Below are 22,675 nucleotides of genomic sequence, written 5' to 3'. Positions count from 1 at the left end.
CTTTTTTGCCCCACTGTAAGGACCAAGGTCTCTTTTTTTTATTTTTGTTGAATTTTACCCCTATTTCTCCCCAATTTCATGGTATCCAATTGTTAGTAGCTACTATCTTTTCTCATCGCTACAACTCCCATACGGCCTCAGGAGAGACGAAGGTTGAACCAATGTGTCGGAGGAAACACCGTGCACCTGGCAACCTTGGTTAGCGTGCACTGAGCCCGGCCCGCCACAGGAGTCGCTGGTGCGCGATGAGACAAGGATATCCCTACCGGCCAAGCCCTCCCTAACACGGACGACGCTAGGCCAATTGTGCGTCGCGGCCGGTTACGACAGAGCCTGGGCGCAAACCCAGAGTCTATGATGGTACAGCTGGCGCTGCAGTACAGCGCCCTTAACCACTGTGCCACCCGGGAGGCCCCGGACCAAGGTCTCTCAACACAACCATTTCCAGACGAGTATCAAAAACACACCGCTTTTGACCAATAAACATTCACGTGGGTGTGATCTCGCACATGAATGCATACAAATCAGACAAGGATCTTCTTATTGTGACGACAAATTGGTACACATGTTTCAAACACTGTCAAGACTCAACATATCTACGCACATTTAGATAAACCACACGGTGGCGCTATAATGGGCACATGTCTATATGAAATTTGGCATACACGCTTAAGGAGGTGAGTCTAGCTAACCTGTGGATTATGGTTGTTGAGTTTGGCCGCATGGTGGCGCTGCTGGACAGGAAAAAAAACATTAATGCAAGCTCATTGGTTCGTATCAGCCATGTTGTGTTTAAAGACATTTGGTTCAGGAGAAGAAGACATTTAAAGTAATCAATATCATTAGAAATAGTCAACAATACAGTACCAGTCAAAAGTTTGGACACAACTTCTCATTCAAGAGTTTTACTTTACTCTTTTCTACATTGTAGAATAATGGCGAAGACATAAAAAATGTAAAATAACACATGGAATCATGTAGTAACCAAAAAGGTGTTAAACAAATCAAATATATTATATATTTGGGTCACCACCCTTTGCCTTGATGACAGCTTTTGATGACACTCTTGGCATTCTCTCAAGCAGCTTCATTGACCTGCAATGCATTTAAATTAACAGGTGTGCCTTGTTAAAAGTTAATTTGTGGAATTTCTTTCCTTAATGCGTTTGAGCCAATAAGTTGTGTTGTGACAAGGTAGGGGTGGTATATAGAAGATAGCCCTATTTGGTAAAAGACCAAGCCCATATTATGTCAAGAACCGCTCAAATAAGCAAAGAGAAACAGCAGTCCATCATTACTTTAAGACATGAAGGTCATTCAAACTGGAAAATTTCAAGAACTTTGAAAGTTCTTCAAGTGCAGTTGCAAAAACCATCAAGTGCTATGATGAAACTGGCTCTCATGAGGACCACCACAGTAAAGGAAGACCCAGAGTTAACCTCTGCTGCAGAGGACAAGTTCATTAGAGTTAGCTGCACCACAGATTTCAGCCCAAATAAATGTTCAAGTAACAGACACATCTCAACATCAACTGTTCAGAGGAGACTGCATGAATCAGGCCTTCATGGTTGAATTGCTGCAAAGAAACCACGACTAAAGGACACCAATAAGAAGAGACTTGCTTGGGCCAACACACACGAGCAATGGACATTAGACCGGTGGAAATCTGTCCATTGGTCTGATGAGTACAAATTTGAGATTTTTGGTTCTAACCGCCGCGTCTTTGTGAGATGCAGAGTAGTTGAACGGATGATCTGCGAATGTGTGGTTCCCACCGTGAAGCACGGATGAGGAGGTGTGATGGTGCTTTGCTGGTGATACTGTCTGTGATCTATTTAGAATTCAAGGCACACTAAACCAGCAGGTCTACCACAGCAGTGATACGCCATCCCATCTGGCTTGCGCTTAGTGGGACTATAATATGTTTTTCAACAGGACAATGACCCAAAACACACCTCCAGACTGTGTAAGCACTATCTGACCAATAAAGAGAGTGTTGGTGCTGCATCAGATGACCTGGCCTCCACAATCACCCAACCTCAACCAAATTGAGATGGTTTGGGATGAGTTGGACCGCAGAGTGAAGGAAAAGCAGCCAACAAGTGCTCAGCATATGTGGGAGGTCTTTCAAGACTGTTGGAAAAGCATTCCTCATGAAGCTGGATGAGAGAATGGCAAGAGTGTGCAAAGCTGTCATCAAGGCAAAGGGTGGCTACTTTGAAGAATCTAAAATCTAAAATGTATTTTGATTTGTTTAACACTTTTTTTTTTTGGTTACTACATGATGCCATGTGTTATTTTATAGTTTTAATGTCTTCACTTTTATTCTACAATGTAGAAAACAGTAAAAATAAAGAGAACCCCTTGAATCGGTAGGTGTGTCCAAACTTTTGACCGGTACTGTATATCAAAAGTATTTAGAATGATCTGGTTGATTTTTAGTTCTGATATTTGCCATGCGTGGTAAGGAGTACAGACATAGCTCATCCCTTGGCGATGTGTCCAATTTGTCCTGATGGTGGCACAGTGGGCCCACAGCATGAACCCCGCCAATGTTGCTTGCAGCTTAAATTTTTGCTTATTTTTGCTGTTCTCCAAATAGCATTTTAGAGTCTTGAAATTTTATAGAAATGCAGTAAATGAGCTTCAACTTTCCGGACCTCATTAAAACTCAGACCCTGCACACTGGGCACAGATGTCAGTTCAATGTCTAGGTTTGATTTACATTTGGTTGAGTTGTCAACTAATGTGAATTCAACAACAAATTTCACCATGTCATTGGATTTAGGTTAGAAGTGTGCAAAAAATGTGAAACTCCCAGTGCCTTAGACAGTGGCTCAGTTTTCCACTTGGGTGGCTACGGCCCTTTGCGCCATAAACCCTCAGGAACATGGTGTCTAATTCCCGTAGGTTCAACATAATGTTCTTCATGTTAGTTATTGTTCGTAAAGGTGACAGCAGGCCAGGTCACTCACTCTCAATATTACTTTTCCATTTTAAGTTTCCTGACATATGGCACCTTTGTGCTATTTGCCTTCTATGTGTTAATGGGCCCAATATTACGAGTGAGGTTTAATGAAATTCTACAACTTGCTATTTTTTGTGCGTACAGTTCACCCGAGAGATGACACAGTTTTTCATGTACAGTAGGTCTTGTCTTGTTATCATCTGCATCGTTGAAAGACAGGGAACAGGCAAATATTAATCAGGACATGTTGAAACAGTAAACGGCAGAGTATTCCATTTTGTTCTCAAGACAGGAAACATGAGGAGTTTGTGTTCTTGCCCAGGAGTGGATTTTGTTTTGATGGACTGAGAGAAAGGGTCTTTGCAAGTGTAAATCAAAGAAAGAGAGGAATAGGAAAGGAGGAATAGCATGCGTTTGTATTCTTTCAGCTGTAATTGTATATGGAAATTGTTTAGCAACCACAAGGGAAAGATACTACATAATGTGCCTTTAACTTCAAGCACTTGTAATAGCCTACTAGGCTAGACTACAGTCTTTGACCAACCACTACTGAACCAGATATTACATGTGTAATAATGTATTAACACATTAAGGACGTTCTGGATTCCACCTTACAAAACAAGCGAGTGAGACCTGTTATTCTGTCTCTGTCCTAAGAGTGGACTGAACCAGCTTTAACTTGATCACTCTCATTGGGCAGGAGCCATCAGAGATTAGATTACACAACTCATCAATGAGGAGGAGGCCTCTCATCTCTATGGTGTGGAATGCAATCAAACAAGTATTGAAAAAAGTGCATTCATGAAATTAACATGCTAATGAATAGGGAGAGGTGTGGTAGCAGGGTTACATATTTTCTTACTGCATACAGATGTAATACCTACATTTGGGCCAGTCTCCTACAGCATGGAAAAAATTCTGCAGCAACAGGAAATCTGAATTATAATGTGGACTATAATTAATGCACATTTCTGTAGCGGTTGATACATCTTTCGTAAGGGAAAATCAAGTCTGAAATTTCTAAATGGAAATGACAAACTTTAGGAGCCTTGTCACGCCCTGACCATAGAGAGCCCTTGGTTCTCTATGGTGTAGTAGGTCAGGGCGTGACTAGGCTCCTAAAGTTTGTAATTTCCATTTAGAAATTTCAGACTTGATTTTCCCTTACGAAAGATGTATCAACCGCTACAGAAATGTGCATTAATTATAGGGTGATCAAATTCAGATCTTCCTGCCATCCTGGACCTCTATACCAGGCGGTGTCAGAGGAAGGCCCCAAAAATTCCCAAGGACTCCAGCCAACCTAGTCATAAAATGTTCTCTCTGCTACCGCACGGCAAGCAGTACCAGAGCGCAAAGTCTAGGTCAAAAAGGCATATTAACAACTTCTACCATAAGACTCTTGAACAGTTAATCAAATGGACTATTTGCATTGTCCACAACCCACCTCCCATTTTTACACTGCTGCTACTCTCTGTTTATTATCCATGCATAGCCACTTTACCTCTACCAACATGTACATATTACCTTAATTACCTCGACTAACCAGTGCCCCCACACATTGACTCTGTACCAGAACCCCTGTATATAGCCTCCCTACTGTTATTTTATTGTTGCTCCTTAATTATTTGTTCTATTTTTTTACATTTTGTATTTTTTTTTTAAACGACGTTGTTGGTTATGGGCTTGTAAGTGATCATTTCACTGTAAGGTCTACAACTGTTGAATTTGGCGCATGTGACAAATACAATTGGATTTGATTGGCACTTAAAAGAGAATTAACTTTTCCAAGACATGAAAACATTAATTTCCATTCAATTATGTAGTCAGCAAACTCAACTGTCACAAGCTCACCCGACGCTGTTCATGTGCCTTAGGGAATAAGCAACCTATTTGTCAGCCTTACTATACCAAAGTTCTTTCCCATGCAGGCAGAGTGTTAAGCGGCATGAAACATGAGAAAATGCTTCCTTTATCACCACTACCAGTCGATTGTTCATTTGTTAGATTTACTTTGGCTGAGGGTACGTTTATAGACTTCCTATACACCTCAAGTATAACGTTTTGTGGTTTGTGTGCTCAGTTCCACTTACTAGGCTCTACAAAGCACATCATATGCATTCAATCATAAGGGTTTTGAAGAACCAAGTTCTTGGAAGGCAATATTACTATGAGAACAGTGTCACCTTCTGTCTCTACTATGGAATTACATCGACTGTTTGCTATGGGAGTATCTTTCATGGTAATGTGAACTCATAGCTTTCTGTTTGGTAGTAAGCGTTTATTAGTTTAAAGGACACACTATCCAATCTATAATTGTTGTTTGGAATGCTAGGTATTGTATCAGAACTGATGCCGGATGTATGAGGGGTGCATAAAACCTCTTAGGAATTGCTGAGAAGGTAGCCTAATTGTGTGTGCTAGTGAAAAAATATATAAGGACACTGAGCATGCTGGAATGACAAGTTCAATAAATGTAATATATCGTATTGCAGTGTAGCAAAATTAGTGTAATTGAGCAGAAAAACAGAACAGGGGCTTGTTTCCCTCAAGCCAAGCCTCTGACAAAAACCTGTTCCTAATACAATTGGTAAAAGTATATGATTTCCTCAATCGTTAACCCTTTAAAGCTTTTACTTTGAAATCCGCTAGCATACCGCTAGCAAAATGTATCCACTCACTACTTTAAATCGCCCTGGATAACAGTGTCTGTTAAATGGCTAAAATTTCAAACGTAAAGGTATCCATCTTCTTGCAGCCCCGCTACGCACACACCGTCTCTGTTCATTAATTCAATCTTGTGGAAGACCTAAGAAAATTGAATTCATGCAGTCGAAATGATTATATGATTAGTTGTTTAAATTCAGACATTGATTGGATAGTCTAGAAACAGACTTGTTTGGTATGTTAGCTAACTTTAGTCTTTAGTACAATGCTTGGTGGCTTTTAGCATAAGCTCCCTGTCTTGTCTGTCAGTAAAGCCAGTGACGCCAAGCATTGAAGGAAGGCAGCTAGCAAGTTAGCTAGCTAACTAACTAAAGTTACATTTCGCTACACCCTCAATAACATCTGCTAAATATGTGTATGTGACCAATACAATTTGATTTATTAAGTATGCAAGTGAATACTGAACGAGCGTGTATTTTATCATAAGTATAAATATAGATAAATTAAAGGCTAAAATACAATATTTTCTCTTCCATCACTCAGTCGCGGGCAGTACCAGAGCATCATGGCACAAATGGAAAGACTAGCCAATATAACTTCTACCCCCAGACCGTCAGGTTGCTGAATGGCCACCCAATTAGCTACCCCCTCTTGTACCTCAGAGTTTATGATTTTCACTGTACCTCGCATTTACATCTGCAAACATGTGCATGTGACTAATACACTCTCTACATCTAAATCTAGATGTTGCCTTCTTATGATTCCACTAGGTGGCATCACTTTACTTGTCTGGTCGACTGTCTACTGCTCTATGGTATGTTCTGCTGCTCCAGTTAATTTTCTATGGTCTTGCAACTGATGCGCAGTCAGCTCTTTCCACCCCAAACTTACCCAAATGCATTATGGCCTAGCTGCACAACTGATCCTGGACCGGTTATTAAGTGTACAATGCCAATATAAGCCTTGCAGGATGACATCATGCAAGCCAACGCGTACTGAGCTCTCTGTTATTATGCCTGATCACAATTAGCCTACACAACACTTTCATGGCAACTTGTTATTTTACTTTGTCTTTTTTTCCCCTTTCATGAATACAGTAAATAATTGATTAAATCATGATGATATAATCAGATGTAGTTTTTGGGAGGAGGCTGTCTGAAACCTACAGTTAAGTAGATGCACTCGGTTTAGTATGCGCACAATATTGTACACTAGCCCACTTTAGATTTTTTGATTTGTTCCACAGAAAAAGGAGTGAGCTATTATCACCATAAGTTATCAGCTTTGACCCATTGTCTGTATCGGGTGCTTGATTGATAGCAAAATGTGGTAGGTATCCTACTTCTCTGTGTTGTTAAACTATAGATTTTGCACCATCAAAGATGAGCCGCGTTCCGGGATTTGTTGCGGTGTAAATCGCGTGCACACAGTTTTAACAAGGTTCTAGGGCGCCCAAGTCGCGCCTCTCTCTTTGTGACTGTAGAAAGAAGATGGCTCCCGTTCTGGAGAAGAAGCTCCTGGGCGCAGCCGGGGCAGGCGACAATATGGAAAATAGCAACGAAGACGAGGAAGGACAAAACCTATGGCAAGTTCAAGTACTCGTGATTTACAATGTGCTATTTTCTGTAACGGAGAAGCTTTTTACTAACTTGTTTAATGTGCTTTGTCACTGCCGGGTGCCCTCATCAACGGTCCCGGATGCCTTCAAAACAGTTAACTTGCGAACTCGTAGTTACAATAGCAAACGTAAGCTAGGCTACAACAACTTCGCTTTAGCTAGTTAGTGTAGCTACATAACTAACCAGTTACAATAACAAACGAGCAAAACGTATAGATAACTAGGCAGGCTAACCAATATTCACACCATATCAATCCTACTAACAGGCGCGTTATAGTAACTAGCTAATTAGCCAAGTTATTGTCGTCTGATTGTGCAGGACCAAATAATGTACAGTAGCTAGCTAACGTTAACTAGCGTACTTTCCAGCTTGACCCGAAGCCACAGAATAGTTGTTGGTCCTTGATAGTTACGGCTACACCTGCATAACTAGCTATGTTTTAATATTGCCAAGCCAGTCAAACTTATTTTATAAAATAAAATATACAAAATTAAGAAACGATATAGCTAGCTAGCTAGCTAGCTATGCTCAGTGACAGCTGACTCACGTTACCTGGGTGACTTGACACCTTGCCAGTTGATGCTGACACTCAAACGCTAATTTGACAAGGTAGGCTAATTATCATAACAAGTGTTAGCTAGCTAACGGTCTTGGTGGGCAGACAGACACCTACCAGTAGGCTATGTGTTAGGCCTAGGCTACTTAATTTCATCATGTATAGCAAGCAAACTAATTTCATTGTTATTCCCTTCAGGACTTCAATTCTCAGTGAGGTTTCAACACGTTCAAGTTCTAAGTTGCCATCTGGGAAGAACATATTGGTGTTTGGTAAGTGTAAATCCATGGCGTTTAACTTTTAATCACACCGAAAGGGAGAAGTAGCATATTTTCAGGAGAGGTTGCATATAATGTTATACAAATAATAATACATGTTTTCAGTCAAATAAACCAAATCATAAAAATAACATGATAATAACATTTCAATTTCTGCGGAAATGTTTCAGGTGAGGATGGGTCAGGAAAGACAACGATTATGGCAAAACTCCAAGGAGCAGAGCACAATAAGAAAGGAAGAGGCCTGGAGTATCTGTATCTGAATGTCCACGATGAGGACATAGATGGTATGTTCCCTGTTTCAGTGGCAAAAAATACAAGTGTACATCGGTTAGGCTACATGTTCCCAGTTGTAAATGAGAACTTGTTCTCAACTGGCCTACCTGGTTAAATAAAGGTGAAATAAAAATGAAAAAACATTACATTTTTTGCATGACTGTACATCTCTGAATTTTTGCAGACCTTACACGCTGTAACGTGTGGATCCTGGATGGGGATTTATATCACAAAGGCCTGTTAAAGTTTGCAGTGACAGCAGAGTCGCTGAACGACAGCTTGGCAGTGTTTGTGGCAGACATGTCAAGACCCTGGACCATCATGGAGTCGCTCCAGAAGTGGGCCAGCGTGCTGCGTGATCATGTGGATAAGCTCAAGATCCCGCCGGAGGAGATGAGAGAGATGGAGCAGAGGAGTAAGTAGTGCTGAATCATCTACTTCACCTTGGCTGCTGCGACAAAGTGTCTGTGGGGTTGATTGTCCAAGGCCAGTCTTAACATTGAACTGTGTTTGTTTGGCAGTCAGACAGTATAGGTGATGATAATTGCTGTCTTATGTTGTGAGATGCTTGTTGCTTGTGGAGCTGATGACATGGTTTTGTTTGGCAAGTGTCTGCAGCATAGTGAACATCCCAGACAGAGCCAATGAGATGGATGCTTACACAACAGATTTAGGCTACAGTTGGATGCTGGCTGGTTTTTCATTTAAACTAAAGGGAACAGCAGTAGAAATCTCAGACACTGAAGTATAAAATTACAAATGGTCATGGTAGTTTCTAGGTCATCAGAAAGGCCCATGATTATCAGCTGTGTTCAGTCATGATGACCAAAGCCTGCTCTCTTGATCACTGTCTTATACTGAGTGCTCCCTCCTGATAATTTTAGATATGATCATGAAGTGCTCTTTTGTGCTCTGAAGTTACAGGCTCTTACAAGAGCCTGGGGTTATCTAAGGTTCTCTTGAGAAGGCTGGGAAAAAAAGTTACTCTACTTGGAGATGCTTTCGAGATTGGTTTGATTTTGCAATCAAAACTAAACCAATGCCATGCTTAATGTGCACATATAGACCTAGTAGTTAGGTTCACCATTGTTTTTGTCATCAATCCACCGTAGGCCTATGACCTCTGGATTTAAGTGTTGTGACTGGAGAACCACTAGGCCTAACTGTTGACAAACTGAAATGTGTGGAAGGGGAAGTGGCAAAATGATGATGTTTCTGAAGGCAAAAAAAACTTTCAGGTAAGGTAGCACATTACTGCATTCTACGGCAAATATTGTAAACATTTTGCATAACCTGAATGCTTCTACTGGACCAATCTGTGATTTGCTGAATCCATACTGTAGGCTAAATTATATTATTTTGGTAGATGAAGACTTGGGCTGCTTTTCTCAATATAGGGAGGAAAGCATTTGCATAGTAGTCAAGCCTTTTTTTCTCCATTGTGGATTGTGTTGTACTAGTAAATAAATGTAACTTTGTTCAATAGTGTAGGCCTAATTTTGGCGAATGGTGTTTGCTGATATCCAACACAGGTAGCCAGGCTGGCATATGCTCCCTGTCAAACTCTTTTGTTGAATACATGCCCACCCACAAGCAGTTCCAGCTTTCTAACCTAGCAGAGTAGCATATCGTCCAGACAGTGCTCATCTTTCAGGATGTCAGTAATGATGTCATCACTGCACATGCCGGACTAGTCCGACATATCCAAAGGGAGGAGGGATGGCCGGTGTCCAGGTCCAGGCGCTCTTACAGCAGTGTTGCATCATGGTTTCTTCTGACACCAGAGTGAGTCTAAGCATGGAAGGGATATCGAGTGGGCAGGATGTTCTGGCTCAGTTGAAACTGGAGCAGCTTGATGGTGTTCTGTAGCAGAACCATTCCTTGCTGTATCATGCACTGAAATAACACAGATCAACAGTTGTTCTATTCACAACTGTCATTATCAGAATTCAGTAATATCTGTCTTATGTTTCTGCATTACAGGCCATTAAGCTGAAGGGTCGTGCAGGAAAAAGGGAGTTATGCTTCACATTGTTCATAAAGTTTTATCAAGGCTAATGCTTACTGTAAGGCAATTTGGCCCCACCTATGTTTGTACTAGAACAGTTAAGTGGGCAAAGTCGAACGATGGATGAGTCACGCTCTTGTCTCTATCTGTCCTTCTAATTTAAAGTGGTGTCTGATTTTATAACTGTACAGATGAAGGCTAGAAGTGTGACCACTGCACCTTTCTGACAGGCACTTTACTGTTTTTACCTCCGTAAAGACGTTTTGCCGCTCAGCCGGGTTATGTAAGAAATGTAGGCCATAACTATGTATGTCACTCCCACCAAGACAGTCTACCAAAATATCCAAGGACAAGAACCATGACTCAATGGCTGAGAAGTGCCTGCCTAAGAATGTTATTCAAGGAAAACCATGTGAGGGAGGCATTTTTTTTTGTACAACCAGTTATTTGAGTTCTTTGGAGACAATTGTTTGTCCAATAGTCTAAATGCCATAGTGTTACAAATGTGCAATTTCCCTAGTGTATCTTTTGGTTTATCTTTGTTAGTTGAGACTGTTGTGTCCAGGCTCTGCTGGCCCCCTGCATCTTTAGCTGGCACAGATCAGCGCCTGAACAGGCAGTCTGATCCCATCCCTGCTCCCAATCAGCTGGAGTTTACATCACAGGGCCGAGGCCAGGCAGCCCAGCACCCTAAGGGTTGTTCTGTTTTGTTCCTGGTGGAGGACAGTCCTGTAGCAACACTGGCTCTCAGGGTCAACCGTAACCACATTCCTCTGGTTCCTGAGGAAGGGGAACAGCCTTCCCAGACCACTACTCAGTGCTGCTGTGCTGGGATTCATACAGGGGACAGACTGCCAACACAGCTGCCTGCAGCAGTGCCCCATTGGGAGTTATTCTTCTGCTTTATACCAAAATAGACCTTGTGAAAATAGACCTAGCCTTTGTGTTTTGCTGTAGCAATATATGCATCCATCATTATCTTACTAATCATGTTAGAAAAGCTCTTTGGAGTGTAAATATATTAGCAAGTTGTACTAAAAGCTTTTGCACTTGTTTACATATCTACAGACTACAGTCTCTGGGGTTGCGTCCTGTAGCAAGTCTAGGAGAAGCTAATGATAATTTTGATATTCTGTTGAGGTGGAGTCGACAGCACATAGGGGCATGAATATATAAATGATGGATGGGTTGTTGTCTGCTTGACTACAGCAGACGGTTAGTTATTTGTGTGTAAAACACAGTGGGAGTTATTTTCCAGTCTGGTAGTGGAGCAGGCAGGAGAGGAGTTGCTGTCCGATAAGCTCACATCTCTACAGACCTGGTGCAGCGAGTTCTGTAGTTCAGTGAGAATGGTTGGGTCCGGAGAACAGGGAGTGTGAGGGGTTGAGTGCCTTGATAGCCAAGGGTAAGACCCCAGTCCTTCCCTACATAGCCTACAGGACAGGAAAGCAGAAACTCAACATCATCTGTTAAGAATGGGGACTACATTTATTTTCTCAATTTCTTGTCACTTGGTCTTTAAAAACTCAGGGCCCTAGTTATGGAGTACCCATTTGTGATGCTGTCCTGCATGCTTTATTTCAATCAGAAGAAAATATATGCTCTCTATACCACCTGTGTTTAAATCTTGTAAAGATTATTGATCCTCCAAATGAAGAAGGTTCATTGCGACTGGCCTAACCTATGCGGCCGTCCCCTGTCTGCCCCACAGTGGTGAAGGCCTTCCAGGAGTACACAGAGCCGGAGGGAGCCGACCAAGCCTCTCCCCAGAGACGGGCTCCCCCTGCAGGGGGGGAAGACGAGGGCGTGGTGCTACCGCTCGGGGAAAACGTACTCACACACAACTTGGGCATTCCAGTGCTAATAGTTTGCACAAAGGTAAGTTGAGGCTGGTTGAATACAGGTACCTGGAAGAAGTAGCCTTCCATTTTTAGGCACCAGTATTGAAATGAATAGCCAATTTCTGTACTAAAAGATTTTAAATTACACTGAGCCTCAAATTCCCCACGGGCCCACTACTAACTAGTACACCGTTGACTCTCCACTCTGGCAGTCCATTTCATGGCTGGTGCCTGATCATCCCCTGTCTTGAGTTGCTGGTTTTTAGTGTTGCCCGTGAGGCAGCATCTTCAGCCCATGAAAGCACCACATTATTCCATGTCCATGAGCTTCTGGCAAATGGCTGCTTTAAAAGAACACACTGTTGTCAGTCGTTAGCACTTCACATGCTAGTTATGACGAGGACTAGTGAATGTTATTTTCACTGCTCACTGTTTTTCTGTTTCTCTTCTACCTTTAGGGAGAAAATGGTTATTTCACTCCTGGGGAATTAATCTTGGTCTTTAGTACAGTTTGTTGAATATACTCAGAGCATTAGTGAAGTGTCCTCTCTTCAGGCGCTATACATAGGGAATTTGTAGATTTGAAGTGTGCTATGTCTTCGAAGAAACTGCTGTCATTTGGTGTTCCATATTTTCAGACTATTTGCTGTATTTTCTTTTGATTACATTTTTAGTTTTTGTAATTTTACCCCCAATTTTATAATATTACGATCTTGTCTCATCCCTGTAACTCCTTAACGGGCTCAGGAGAGATGAAGGTTGACACGTTGGTGCTCCTAAACATGACCCGTCAAACCGCGCTTCTTAACACCCGCTCGTTTAACCCAGAAGCTAGCCGCACCAACGTGTCGGAGGAAACGCTGTTCAACTGATGACTGAAGTCAGCCTGCTGGTGCCTGGCAAGGAGTCGCTAGAGCACGATGAGCCAAGTAAATCCCCTCCCGGCCAAACCTTTTTTGTTGTTGAATTTTACCCCTTTTTCTCCCCAATTTCGTGGTATCCAATTGTTTAGTAGCTACTATCTTGTCTCATCGCTACAACTCCCAAACGGGCTCTGGAGAGACGAAGGTTGAAAGTCATGCGTCCTCCGATACACAGTAGCTACACAGTAGCTACTAAACAAGCCGCACTGCTGCTTAACACAGCGCGCATCCAGCCCGGAAGCCAGCCGCACCAATGTGTCGGAGGAAACACCTGGCAACCTTGGTTAGCGCGCACTGCGCCCGGCTCGCCACAGGAGTCGCTAGTGCGCGATGAGACAAGGATATCCCTACCTGTCAAACCCTCCCTAACCCGGACGATGCTAGGCCAATTGTGCGCCGCCCCACGGACCTCGCGGCCGGTTACGACAGAGCCTGGGCGTGAACCCAGAGTGTCTGGTGGCACAGCTGGCGCTGCAGTACAGCGCCCTTAACCACTGCGCCACCCGGGAGGCCCCAAACCTTCTTCTAACCCGGATGACGCTGGGCCAATTATGCACCGCCCTATGGGGCTCCCGGTCATGGCCGGTTGTGACACAGCTTGGGATCAAACCCCAGGCATTAGTGACGCTGCAATACTGCGATGCAGTGCCTTAGACCGCTGTGCCATTCGGGAGGCCATTTGCTGCATTTTCTAAATCCATTATGTCATTGATTTTGATTGACAGATTGAGTGCAATGTATAGTTCTCACTAACTGCTGCAGTTTACAGAGCTATAAGGAATGTGAATGCCAGTTTACTCGCTGACACAGATACACAGGTTACATTATTAAGCATGCTTGCAGATACCATAGACTTTCAGTCATTGTGCTGATGCTAGTTAGCATTGGCTCGCAAAACTACCTCAAACTTCCTTCATACTGGACACAGAGACATATAAAAATGGTATCCACAAGTTCATCTGACTCTGGGGAAGTAGATAAAGAACATCATTGCTAAAATCGCAAAATATCCCTATAAGTCCCAATGATTGTTGCACTTGGGTATGCATATTTAATGATGGGCTACTGCATATTTAACCAGGCCTGCTGTCTTTACTACTGCCATTTTTTTTTTCAGGAAGTAGCTAGCCTGGCATTCCCTGAGTCATGCTCAGCCAGTTAGCCCTGTTGTTGTCAAGGTTACCATCTTGTGGTCACTGTGGGGAAGTTTATCTGTGTGAGAGACAGGGTGGTGCCTGCCTGCAGGATTTTACTGATCCTTCCTAGAGGGAGGGAGGAGGGGAACTTGCAAGCGAGTGGAGGGAAGGAGAGCGGAAGTGAGGGAGGGTCGTGGCTGAGACTGAAAGGGAGGCATGGCGAAGTGAGCAAAGTAATTTTTATGTTCTGCAGGAGGTATGGTTTTCTTGCTCCAGTTGTTGCTGTGTACTTCGCTCTTTCTCGCTATCTCTCTTTCAGTTCAATTCAAAGGGATTTATTGGCATGGGAAACATATGTTTACATTTGCCAAAGCAAGTGAAATAGATAAACAAAGTGGAATAAAAAATGAACAGTAAACATTACACTCACAAGTTTAAAAGGAATAGAGACATTTCAAATATAATTATGGCAATGTACAGTGTTATAACAATGTCTCTCCACAGTGTGATGCAGTCAGTGTTTTAGAGAAGGAGCACGACTTCAGAGATGAGCACTTCGACTTCATCCAGTCCCACATCCGACGATTCTGCTTACAGTGTATCCTTTCTACTCAAACACAACACTCACCCTTAGAATGACCGGCCCCACCATGGATATACAATTTTATGTGTTCTATTTAATTTTGTGCCCTATCATGTCTCTGCATGTTCCTTAACCCCACCTGACAGATGGCGCTGCCTTGATTTACACATCCGTCAAAGAGGAGAAGAACCTGGACCTCTTCTATAAATACATAGTGCACAAAATATACGACTTCCAGTTCACCACGCCTGCCTTAGTGGTGGAGAAGGATGCTATTGTAATGTAAGTGAATGCTTTGTTAGGTGCCCACATATTGAGGTAACAAGACTATATGAAATCATACATTGCCGTCTTGTGATTTGCCCTTTCATTTCCTCAAAAATAAAAAGGAGATCTACATTTTTTTTTTTAAATTTGTCATTTAGCATAGGGGTTTCCAAACTCATATAGACCCAATGTCTATATGGTCACAAGCACTGTTTATGACACAAACATTCCACACCCCTCTTGTTGGTGGAGAAAATGTTGTAGGTTCAAAGCTTATTTCCTGCAGTTCTACACATTTTATTGTGGTGCAAAGAACATTTTGCCGTTTTTAAAGCAATTTTTTTTGTGCAATTCTATACATTTTGCCAATGTAATGTGTATTCGTGATATTTGAGTGACAAAAAAATTACAACCATCTTTGGGATAAAAAAAACTAAACGAATGTTGGCTGACATGGGCTAGTTGATCTGGACATTTCTGACAATTATAAATATCTCTTAAGATATGCAATAACTAACATGACAAGAGGAACTGATGATGTACTACCCAATTGAAATTCACCTTGTGCATTCTACTATTACAACTTTCAAGAGTAAACTTAAAGCTGGACTGAGTTCAAACATTTATATATATATAATGTTTTTTTTAAATGGGGGGGGGGGGGGGGGGGGGGGGCATTGCGTCCCCCCCTGCCAACCCCTCGCACCCCTCCACAGTTTGGGAACCACGGATTTAGCAGACACGCTTATCTAGAGTGAGTTACAGTAGCAATTAGGGTTAAGTGCTTTGCTCAAGGGCACATCGACAGATTTTTCACCTAGTTGGCTCAGAGATTCGAACCAGCTAACTTTCAGTTACTGGCCCAACGCCATTAAAAGCTAGGCTTTTAACTGGTGGACAGTTCTGAAGTTATATGAATGTGTACTGTATTGCCTTTGAAAGTTATTGTAACAAACTATTGGTCATTGCTCGAGTACCAAACAAAACTGTTTTCTTTTCCTAGTCCATCTGGATGGGACAATGAGAAGAAGATTGCAATTTTGCATGAAAATTTCACAACGGTGAGACCTGAAGACCCCTTTGAAGACTTCATCATGAAGCCTCCAGTACGGAAGGTATGATCATGAGACTTCTACAGATTACATGTCTTGGACTTTTGGAATTTTACTAATGTTCCTTATGCATCTCCCTTGGTTTGACATTCATGTCTTCTCTTTCCAGCTGGTTCATGATAAGGAGGTAAACGCAGAGGACGAGCAGGTTTTCCTTATGAAGCAACAGGTATGTGTGTTTGTTTACATTCTAGATCACACAGTTCTGGAATTCCTTTCATGTTTGCAATTCCATGTTATCTCCTCTTCTAAAGATGCACACTAGATGGTAGTGAGTTGAGAAAAAAAAAATTGGTTTTGTTCAATGCTAGGATTGTGGATAGTGGAGCCAGTTTAATTTTATTAGTCTTTCCCGGGCTTCAAAGCCTGGGGTTCCTATTCTGCACTTCCTCACGGGCCAATCAGATGCCTGAGAACTCCCAGTGCTTTAGCGTAATTGGTTGAAAGGGTGTTGTTTCTGAGAGATCACGTGGTTGCCTCAGGGCGAAGCCCGCTTCCTCTTTGTAGTGGGCTTCAGTCAGTCCCTGTAAGGTCCAGCTACCTGTATCCATCCAATGTTTGTTTCTACTATGCCAATAATCTGTGATGTAAAAAAGTGTTTCTGGGAATGTTATGGGGGTTGGAAAATATAAGATACAAATGCAGAATTTTATGGGCCAAATTATTTCAGGAAAAATGTGAAAATAAAATATTGTCTCACCATTTTTATTTTTGTCTGTTCTTAAGTCTTTGCTGGCCAAGCAGCCGGCCACACCAACAAGAGGAGCAACAGTAAGTGTGATAACATCAACTACTTTTTTTCTTTTCATTGCCACATTTTCTTAACATGCGTGTTGGATGACAATTATTTCATCACTAGGAGCCGTGATTAATTTTAATTGCCTCACTACTCCGCTCTTTGTCTTCTGTCTGTGTTTCAGGAATCTCCTGGACGGACTGCTTCTGGCTCTCCTCGACCCACTGGCCGTACAGGCTGTACCAATGTGGCCAGCGTCTCGCCAATGACCGCGGTCAAGAAACCTGACCCCAACATGAAGGGTAAGTTGGACCACTGGAACTTACTGCACACCCTTTATTTGTGTTTTTACAGAGCGTCATTGAAACTGTTGTATGAGAACTGGCAGTCATTTGGGCAACACTTCTTTTGGGTGTTGGAAGTGTGTGACTGCTGTCTAACCACTGCCCCCCTGAGGTCGCTATTGAAATAATTCCATTAACAATAGATTCCTGCACACCTCCCTCCGCTGGCCTTGCTTGGGGAGAAATATTGACATTTTCTCCATTAAGCTCAGTGGGGGAACTGTGCATGCCAGCGTGAATAGATCCGCTTAAATTAAACCAAATTTATTTGAGACCTGCAACCCCCACCCTGTTGTTGGTTGCTGTTGGTAAGGCCATGTGGAGAGGAAAGGATTTGGATACACTATACAAAAACGGACAGTTAATCCTCTAGGAATGCATGTGCATTGAATTATGTAAATGGTGTTCCAGTTAAAGTATGATCCTGTATGTGCACTAATGTTTTTTTATGACAATTATGAATATCATGATCATACAGTAATAACTGTTACATGTCTGAATTGTATGGAAGAGAGATCTCTCATTTAAATATCATGGTTCTGCTTGTCTCATGTGTTTGTGTCTCAGGAGCAGCAGCAAACGAGGGAGTGCTGGCCAACTTCTTTAACAGCCTTTTGAGTAAAAAGACTGGGTCCCCTGGGAGTCCAGGCACCGGAGCTGCAGGAGCAGGATCTCCAGGATCTGTCAAGAAAACAGGTATGGCCTCCTCTGGCCTGGCCCTCTGGCTTCTCTCAGGTTTAACTGCCTCTTGTTGCCTTTGGGCCATGCTGTTGTCTGGAGGTTTACCCCTAGAGCCTGAAAGAGAGGGACTTCTTGGCAGGTCCTAGAGGAGAGAAAGAGTTCCACTAAACTCCTCTGCCACTGGAGGAACTAGTGAAAGGCCTGTATGCATGGGACACCACAGCTGTTACCAATGTGTCATTCTCTGGCTGCAATGTCACACAACCACCCCAAATGACACCAAGCACATACCACGGCTCACTGCTTATTTCTCTCGTTTTTGTTTGTTCATTCAGTATGAAGTTGTATTAACCCATTATCTCAGCATACTTGCATGGCCTTGTGTCCTAATGGCCCTGTGCAGCTAAAAGAATATGCATGGAATGTGTTTTAATGTCTCAGGATTGGTTTTGCATGTGTGCGTGCACCTGTCACGTGATGCAACTGAAGTCATTTAGCATGGGACCACATCTCATCAGTTTTCATCCGCTTGCTGGCCTGGCCATAACAGTAAATTTCTAGTACAGGCACAGAAGCTACAGGAGATTACTTTCTGTTCTCTCTTTTATTTTCCAAGGGCAGAAGCCGGTTTTGACTGACGTCCAGGCAGAGTTGGATAGAATGACTCGCAAACCGGACTCCATGGTTACAGCTAACAACACACCAACAGAGAACGAAGTGTGAACGCAACAACAGCATTGTCCACTGCAAATACTGGAAAACCAACACACAAGCATAAAAAAAACTAAATAAGACCAAATTCCCAATGTGTATATCAGTCAGCAGACAGTAGTTTTGCCAAATGAGTTTGAGATGCTATCAGATATATTGGTTATTTTGGTAATATGGAGAAAGAACGAAAGGTGGAGGTTTGGAGAAGGAGGAAGTTGAAGACTTGGCTGTATCTATCCTTATTACTTCAATTGTAATGTTTTTTTTTGCAAGGGATGTCGGGTTAAGTAATGCGTGCACACTCCTTGGGAGACAGCCAAATCCCCTGGTCTGCGAGCCCTCAGTTAGCTAGGGGATACACCATCTCTCACAAGCTTAAAGAGTGGAAAAGTGCTGTGGCCTCTTGTTCAGCTAATATTATGGAAGGAAAGCAGTTGTGATAAGAACAATTAAACCCTAAATATATTCATAAAAAAATTAAATACTTGCAAGTGTATGTAGTATGTAAAAACGGTTAGATATGATACTGATGTATTTATATATAAAAAATCATTATTTTATTTTTTTCTGCACTGTTTGTGATTAGAAAAGGGTTTAGATAGCTATATCTCATAGCATGTTAAACTCCACTGACGTCATGACACTAATGTGACAAATACAGATAGCTGAAAGCAAACAGTGGCATCTGCCCACAAAATGACAGGTCCAACTAGTCATCTTTAAGGATTCTGTAAATATCAGCGAAATTGCAATTCAAGCTTTGGTTTTATTTTGTACAAAATGCAATTATTTTACAAAATTATGAAGAAATGTCTGGGATAAATTGAGCACTGTTGGGATTGGCAAGTGTAGAGTTTGCAAGGAAAGCTCTTTTGCCTAGAGGTGTTTTGGGGGCAGCATCTTTCCTACTATAACTCCCAAGTGCCTGGCTCAGTAACTGTTTGTGTCATAGTAGAGCTGCTTGTCTACTTAGAGGAAATGCACTGTAGCACCAACGGTAAAATGTTGTCCAGTTCGGTCATTCAAGTAATTTATTTTTTTTGTATAACAAGTCTGGTCTTTGCATAAGGTTTCAAAAGAAATGTAGCTTACTTCTGTGGCCTAGATGACATTGTTCAATTGAGCAATAATGAGAATGCCTTTCATTTTATAAACTGTAAAGGTATCTAGATGCAGATTTTTAGAAGTAACCACAAGTTTAGAGTTTGTGTCCCCCAGGTGAACACTTGCGTGGTTTAAACCACTCACTTGTGCGGCCAAAGCATTTGGAAATCAATTACTACGGATTTAATGAAATGGGTTATCCTTAAAAAGGAAATTTAGCTCTGTTCTTTTTCAGTTTCAAATGTTTTATACAAGCTATATGGCAGGTCAGGTTAAACATTCCCGGTTTCTACATGATGTTGGTGTAGAAATCGTGGCCCAGTAGGAAATTGCATTGTCCACAGATCTTTTGTGTGATCTTCAGTGCCCATTTACAATGTTGGCTTTTTGCCTTCAGTGTGTACACACAGTTCACAATTTGTCCATTTGTGCACCCTGCCTTCACTCAGTGTAGATCTTAGTCAATATTATCAGCCTTTGCTTGTGTCCTTGTAGGTTTTTAAATTATCCTAGTTCTGCCAATGTTTTTTGTAAACTTTTGAACAATTACATCCAATCTAATACTGTACCATATCAAATTATTTGTAAAAACCGTAAGATTATTTGATTAATCACAATGAAATAACTAAATGATCACCTTCAAATCTACATACAGTCTAGCTATGGTTAATTTGCAGATCAGCAATTGTAACATGGATTTAATAAACTGTAAGAGCAGCTACTTGGCTTTTAAAACAATGGAAACTACATAGAATTGGAACCTGGAACCAAAGATGCCACAATTGGTGTGTGTAAATAGTCTCATTTGATTTCCAGGTGACCATCCCCCCCCCCCCCTGGCCCTGCATAGAACACCCATCATTCCAAAGTACATTCTAAGGTGGTCCGTGTACATAACCCCTATTTGAGTTGCCAGGCTAACACAGTTTTTGTTTTGCTCTGGGGGGGGGATCACAAGACCAAGAGGTGTGCAGTCTACTTTATTTTGCATGAACCAATCTGTAGTAAGAATAAGATGAGAATGGGCTGGATTTTGATTGTATCAAAATGAAGCGCTTATATTCATTGGGCAGAAATTTGCATCTTAAGTTCAGTTTCTGAAATTCAAGCACAATATTGGGACACCCAGGAGTATTTCCTTATGTTGAAATAAGCACTTTCATTTAGAGAGCTGTAATGAACCCCCATATGTTATTGTTTAAACTAGAGAATTCATATTCTTCTTCCTGCCGGCTTAGAACGTGTATTGATGAATTACAAGTATGACGCACTTAATATTGCGTTAATATGTTGGGGATTAGCAGTATAACGAACATGGCCCTGGCAGTCAAATCTGCTCCAGACTTTTAAACCTCAACCTTTATGGAGGTTTTTAAGAAATCCACATCTAAAATGCATGTCAATGCTCTTTAGTTTTTCAGGTGTATTTCTGTCACACCTGCTCATTGCAGAGCGTCTCAGTATTATTCTGTTCTATTTTTTTCTGCACAACAATGGTTTCTGTTTGCAAGCCTTACTTTGCTTAAATTATATAGGATAGATATCTTTTAGGGTGGTAACAGCCTAGAAATTCATGAACTCGTTCACTTCTCTGTTTGTCTCCACATAGTTACTAAACATCAGCATTAGCCAAACAGAAATCTGTATGTTTGGCTAGTACATCAAGGAAAAGTACTCATTCTGCTTGATTTCCAAATTGCAAGTTGTTGATGATTGGATATCCCCAAGATTGAATGAAAAACAGATATTGTAACATATTTTTCAAGTTTAAGTTAAAAGTGACTGCTCTATACATCATCTTAGTGCTATGCCTTCAGCCCTTGAAAATATATACATATAGGAGATTTTTAAGCTTTTGCTTACAGTCCATTTTATTCAGGATATAAACACATTTTAACCACATGGAGTACTGTGTTTGTGCCCTGGACATATTCAAATGAGTGTGATTGTATGCTTTAACATGATGCAGTATGCAGCCATGTGGTCTCTCGCTTTTTGTGCCGACAAAGATAAGGAAAAGTGTCTGTCAGCTCTGGCTTCAATAAAACAAAGAATCCAGACTACTTTTGTATCCCTTTGTCTCAAATCATGATACTGTGTGTAGGTGGCAAGTAAAATCCACATTGAATATTGCTCTGTTTCACTGTTTAATTTACTGGTATTCAGTGTGGATTCTAGAAGTGACACCATTGGGTACATATTGGGTAGTCATTTTATCAAACCCCTCAACCTACCAGTTGTCACTGAGTAGCATGTGAATGGACTATAAGTGGAAGTGAAATAAGAATATCACCCTACTTACTTGTCCCTTGTGAACAAGTACTTAGGATTTCTCATGACCTTGACCATGAGATGGCAGTGCAGTGTTTTTCCAGACACAAGGACAGTAGGACACTTAAGTGCGATTTATTTGTCCTTGCCCTACAACTGAACCCACCCAAAGTAAACTTTGGAGCTGAACAGATGATCGTGATCAGTTTTTATTTTTTATGTTTAAATGTCTGTCATCACTTATTGTAGACATTACTTACGCTGATGGTCAGAGTAAGTAATGTAGCCTATAGTTATTTTATGAATTATGCCTTTTTGAAAAGTCTCTGGTGAATATTTGTTTTGCTTGTTCTGTGTCATATGTGTTGATTGGCCTATTTGGCGATATGTAGCCTAGTGGTATCTATTGTCTACTGCATAGTCGATTAACATAATACTGTAATGTGTTACAGTAATCGGGGTACTATTGCAAACACTATACCGTAGGCCTAGCCATAGAGATGATGGGCCTACCTGCCATAGCGTCATCAGTGTACACCTGTGTACACGTCACGATTATAGACCACCACTCTCCGCGCCCTGCATGGCAGGGGA

The 22,675-nt window shown here is 41.7% G+C and overlaps 1 protein-coding gene across 2 annotated transcripts; it reads left to right on the top strand.

The window, feature by feature from the left end:
- The first annotated feature begins 6,934 nt into the window (after positions 1–6,934).
- Positions 6,935–21,873, top strand: LOC139411374 (cytoplasmic dynein 1 light intermediate chain 2-like). 2 transcript variants are annotated; one of them, XM_071157655.1, is made up of 13 exons: positions 6,935–7,220; positions 8,009–8,082; positions 8,259–8,375; positions 8,549–8,779; positions 12,084–12,250; positions 14,777–14,870; positions 15,002–15,137; positions 16,126–16,237; positions 16,344–16,403; positions 16,961–17,005; positions 17,155–17,272; positions 17,882–18,010; positions 18,617–21,873. In XM_071157655.1, the coding sequence occupies exons 1-13, from the start codon at positions 7,126–7,128 to the stop codon at positions 18,631–18,633; spliced, it is 1,395 nt and encodes a 464-aa protein (XP_071013756.1). In that variant the 5' UTR covers positions 6,935–7,125; the 3' UTR covers positions 18,634–21,873. The 2 variants fall into 2 exon arrangements, with proteins under 2 accessions (XP_071013756.1, XP_071013754.1); XM_071157653.1 differs by having other exon boundaries at positions 7,024–7,220; positions 18,612–21,873.
- Positions 21,874–22,675: the final 802 nt, after the last annotated feature.

This window comes from Oncorhynchus clarkii, chromosome 6, assembly GCF_045791955.1.
Source record: "Oncorhynchus clarkii lewisi isolate Uvic-CL-2024 chromosome 6, UVic_Ocla_1.0, whole genome shotgun sequence".
NCBI lineage: Eukaryota > Metazoa > Chordata > Actinopteri > Salmoniformes > Salmonidae > Oncorhynchus > Oncorhynchus clarkii.
The sequence above is the reverse complement of the archived record's forward strand: the minus strand, read 5'-3'. Positions and strand labels throughout refer to the sequence as shown.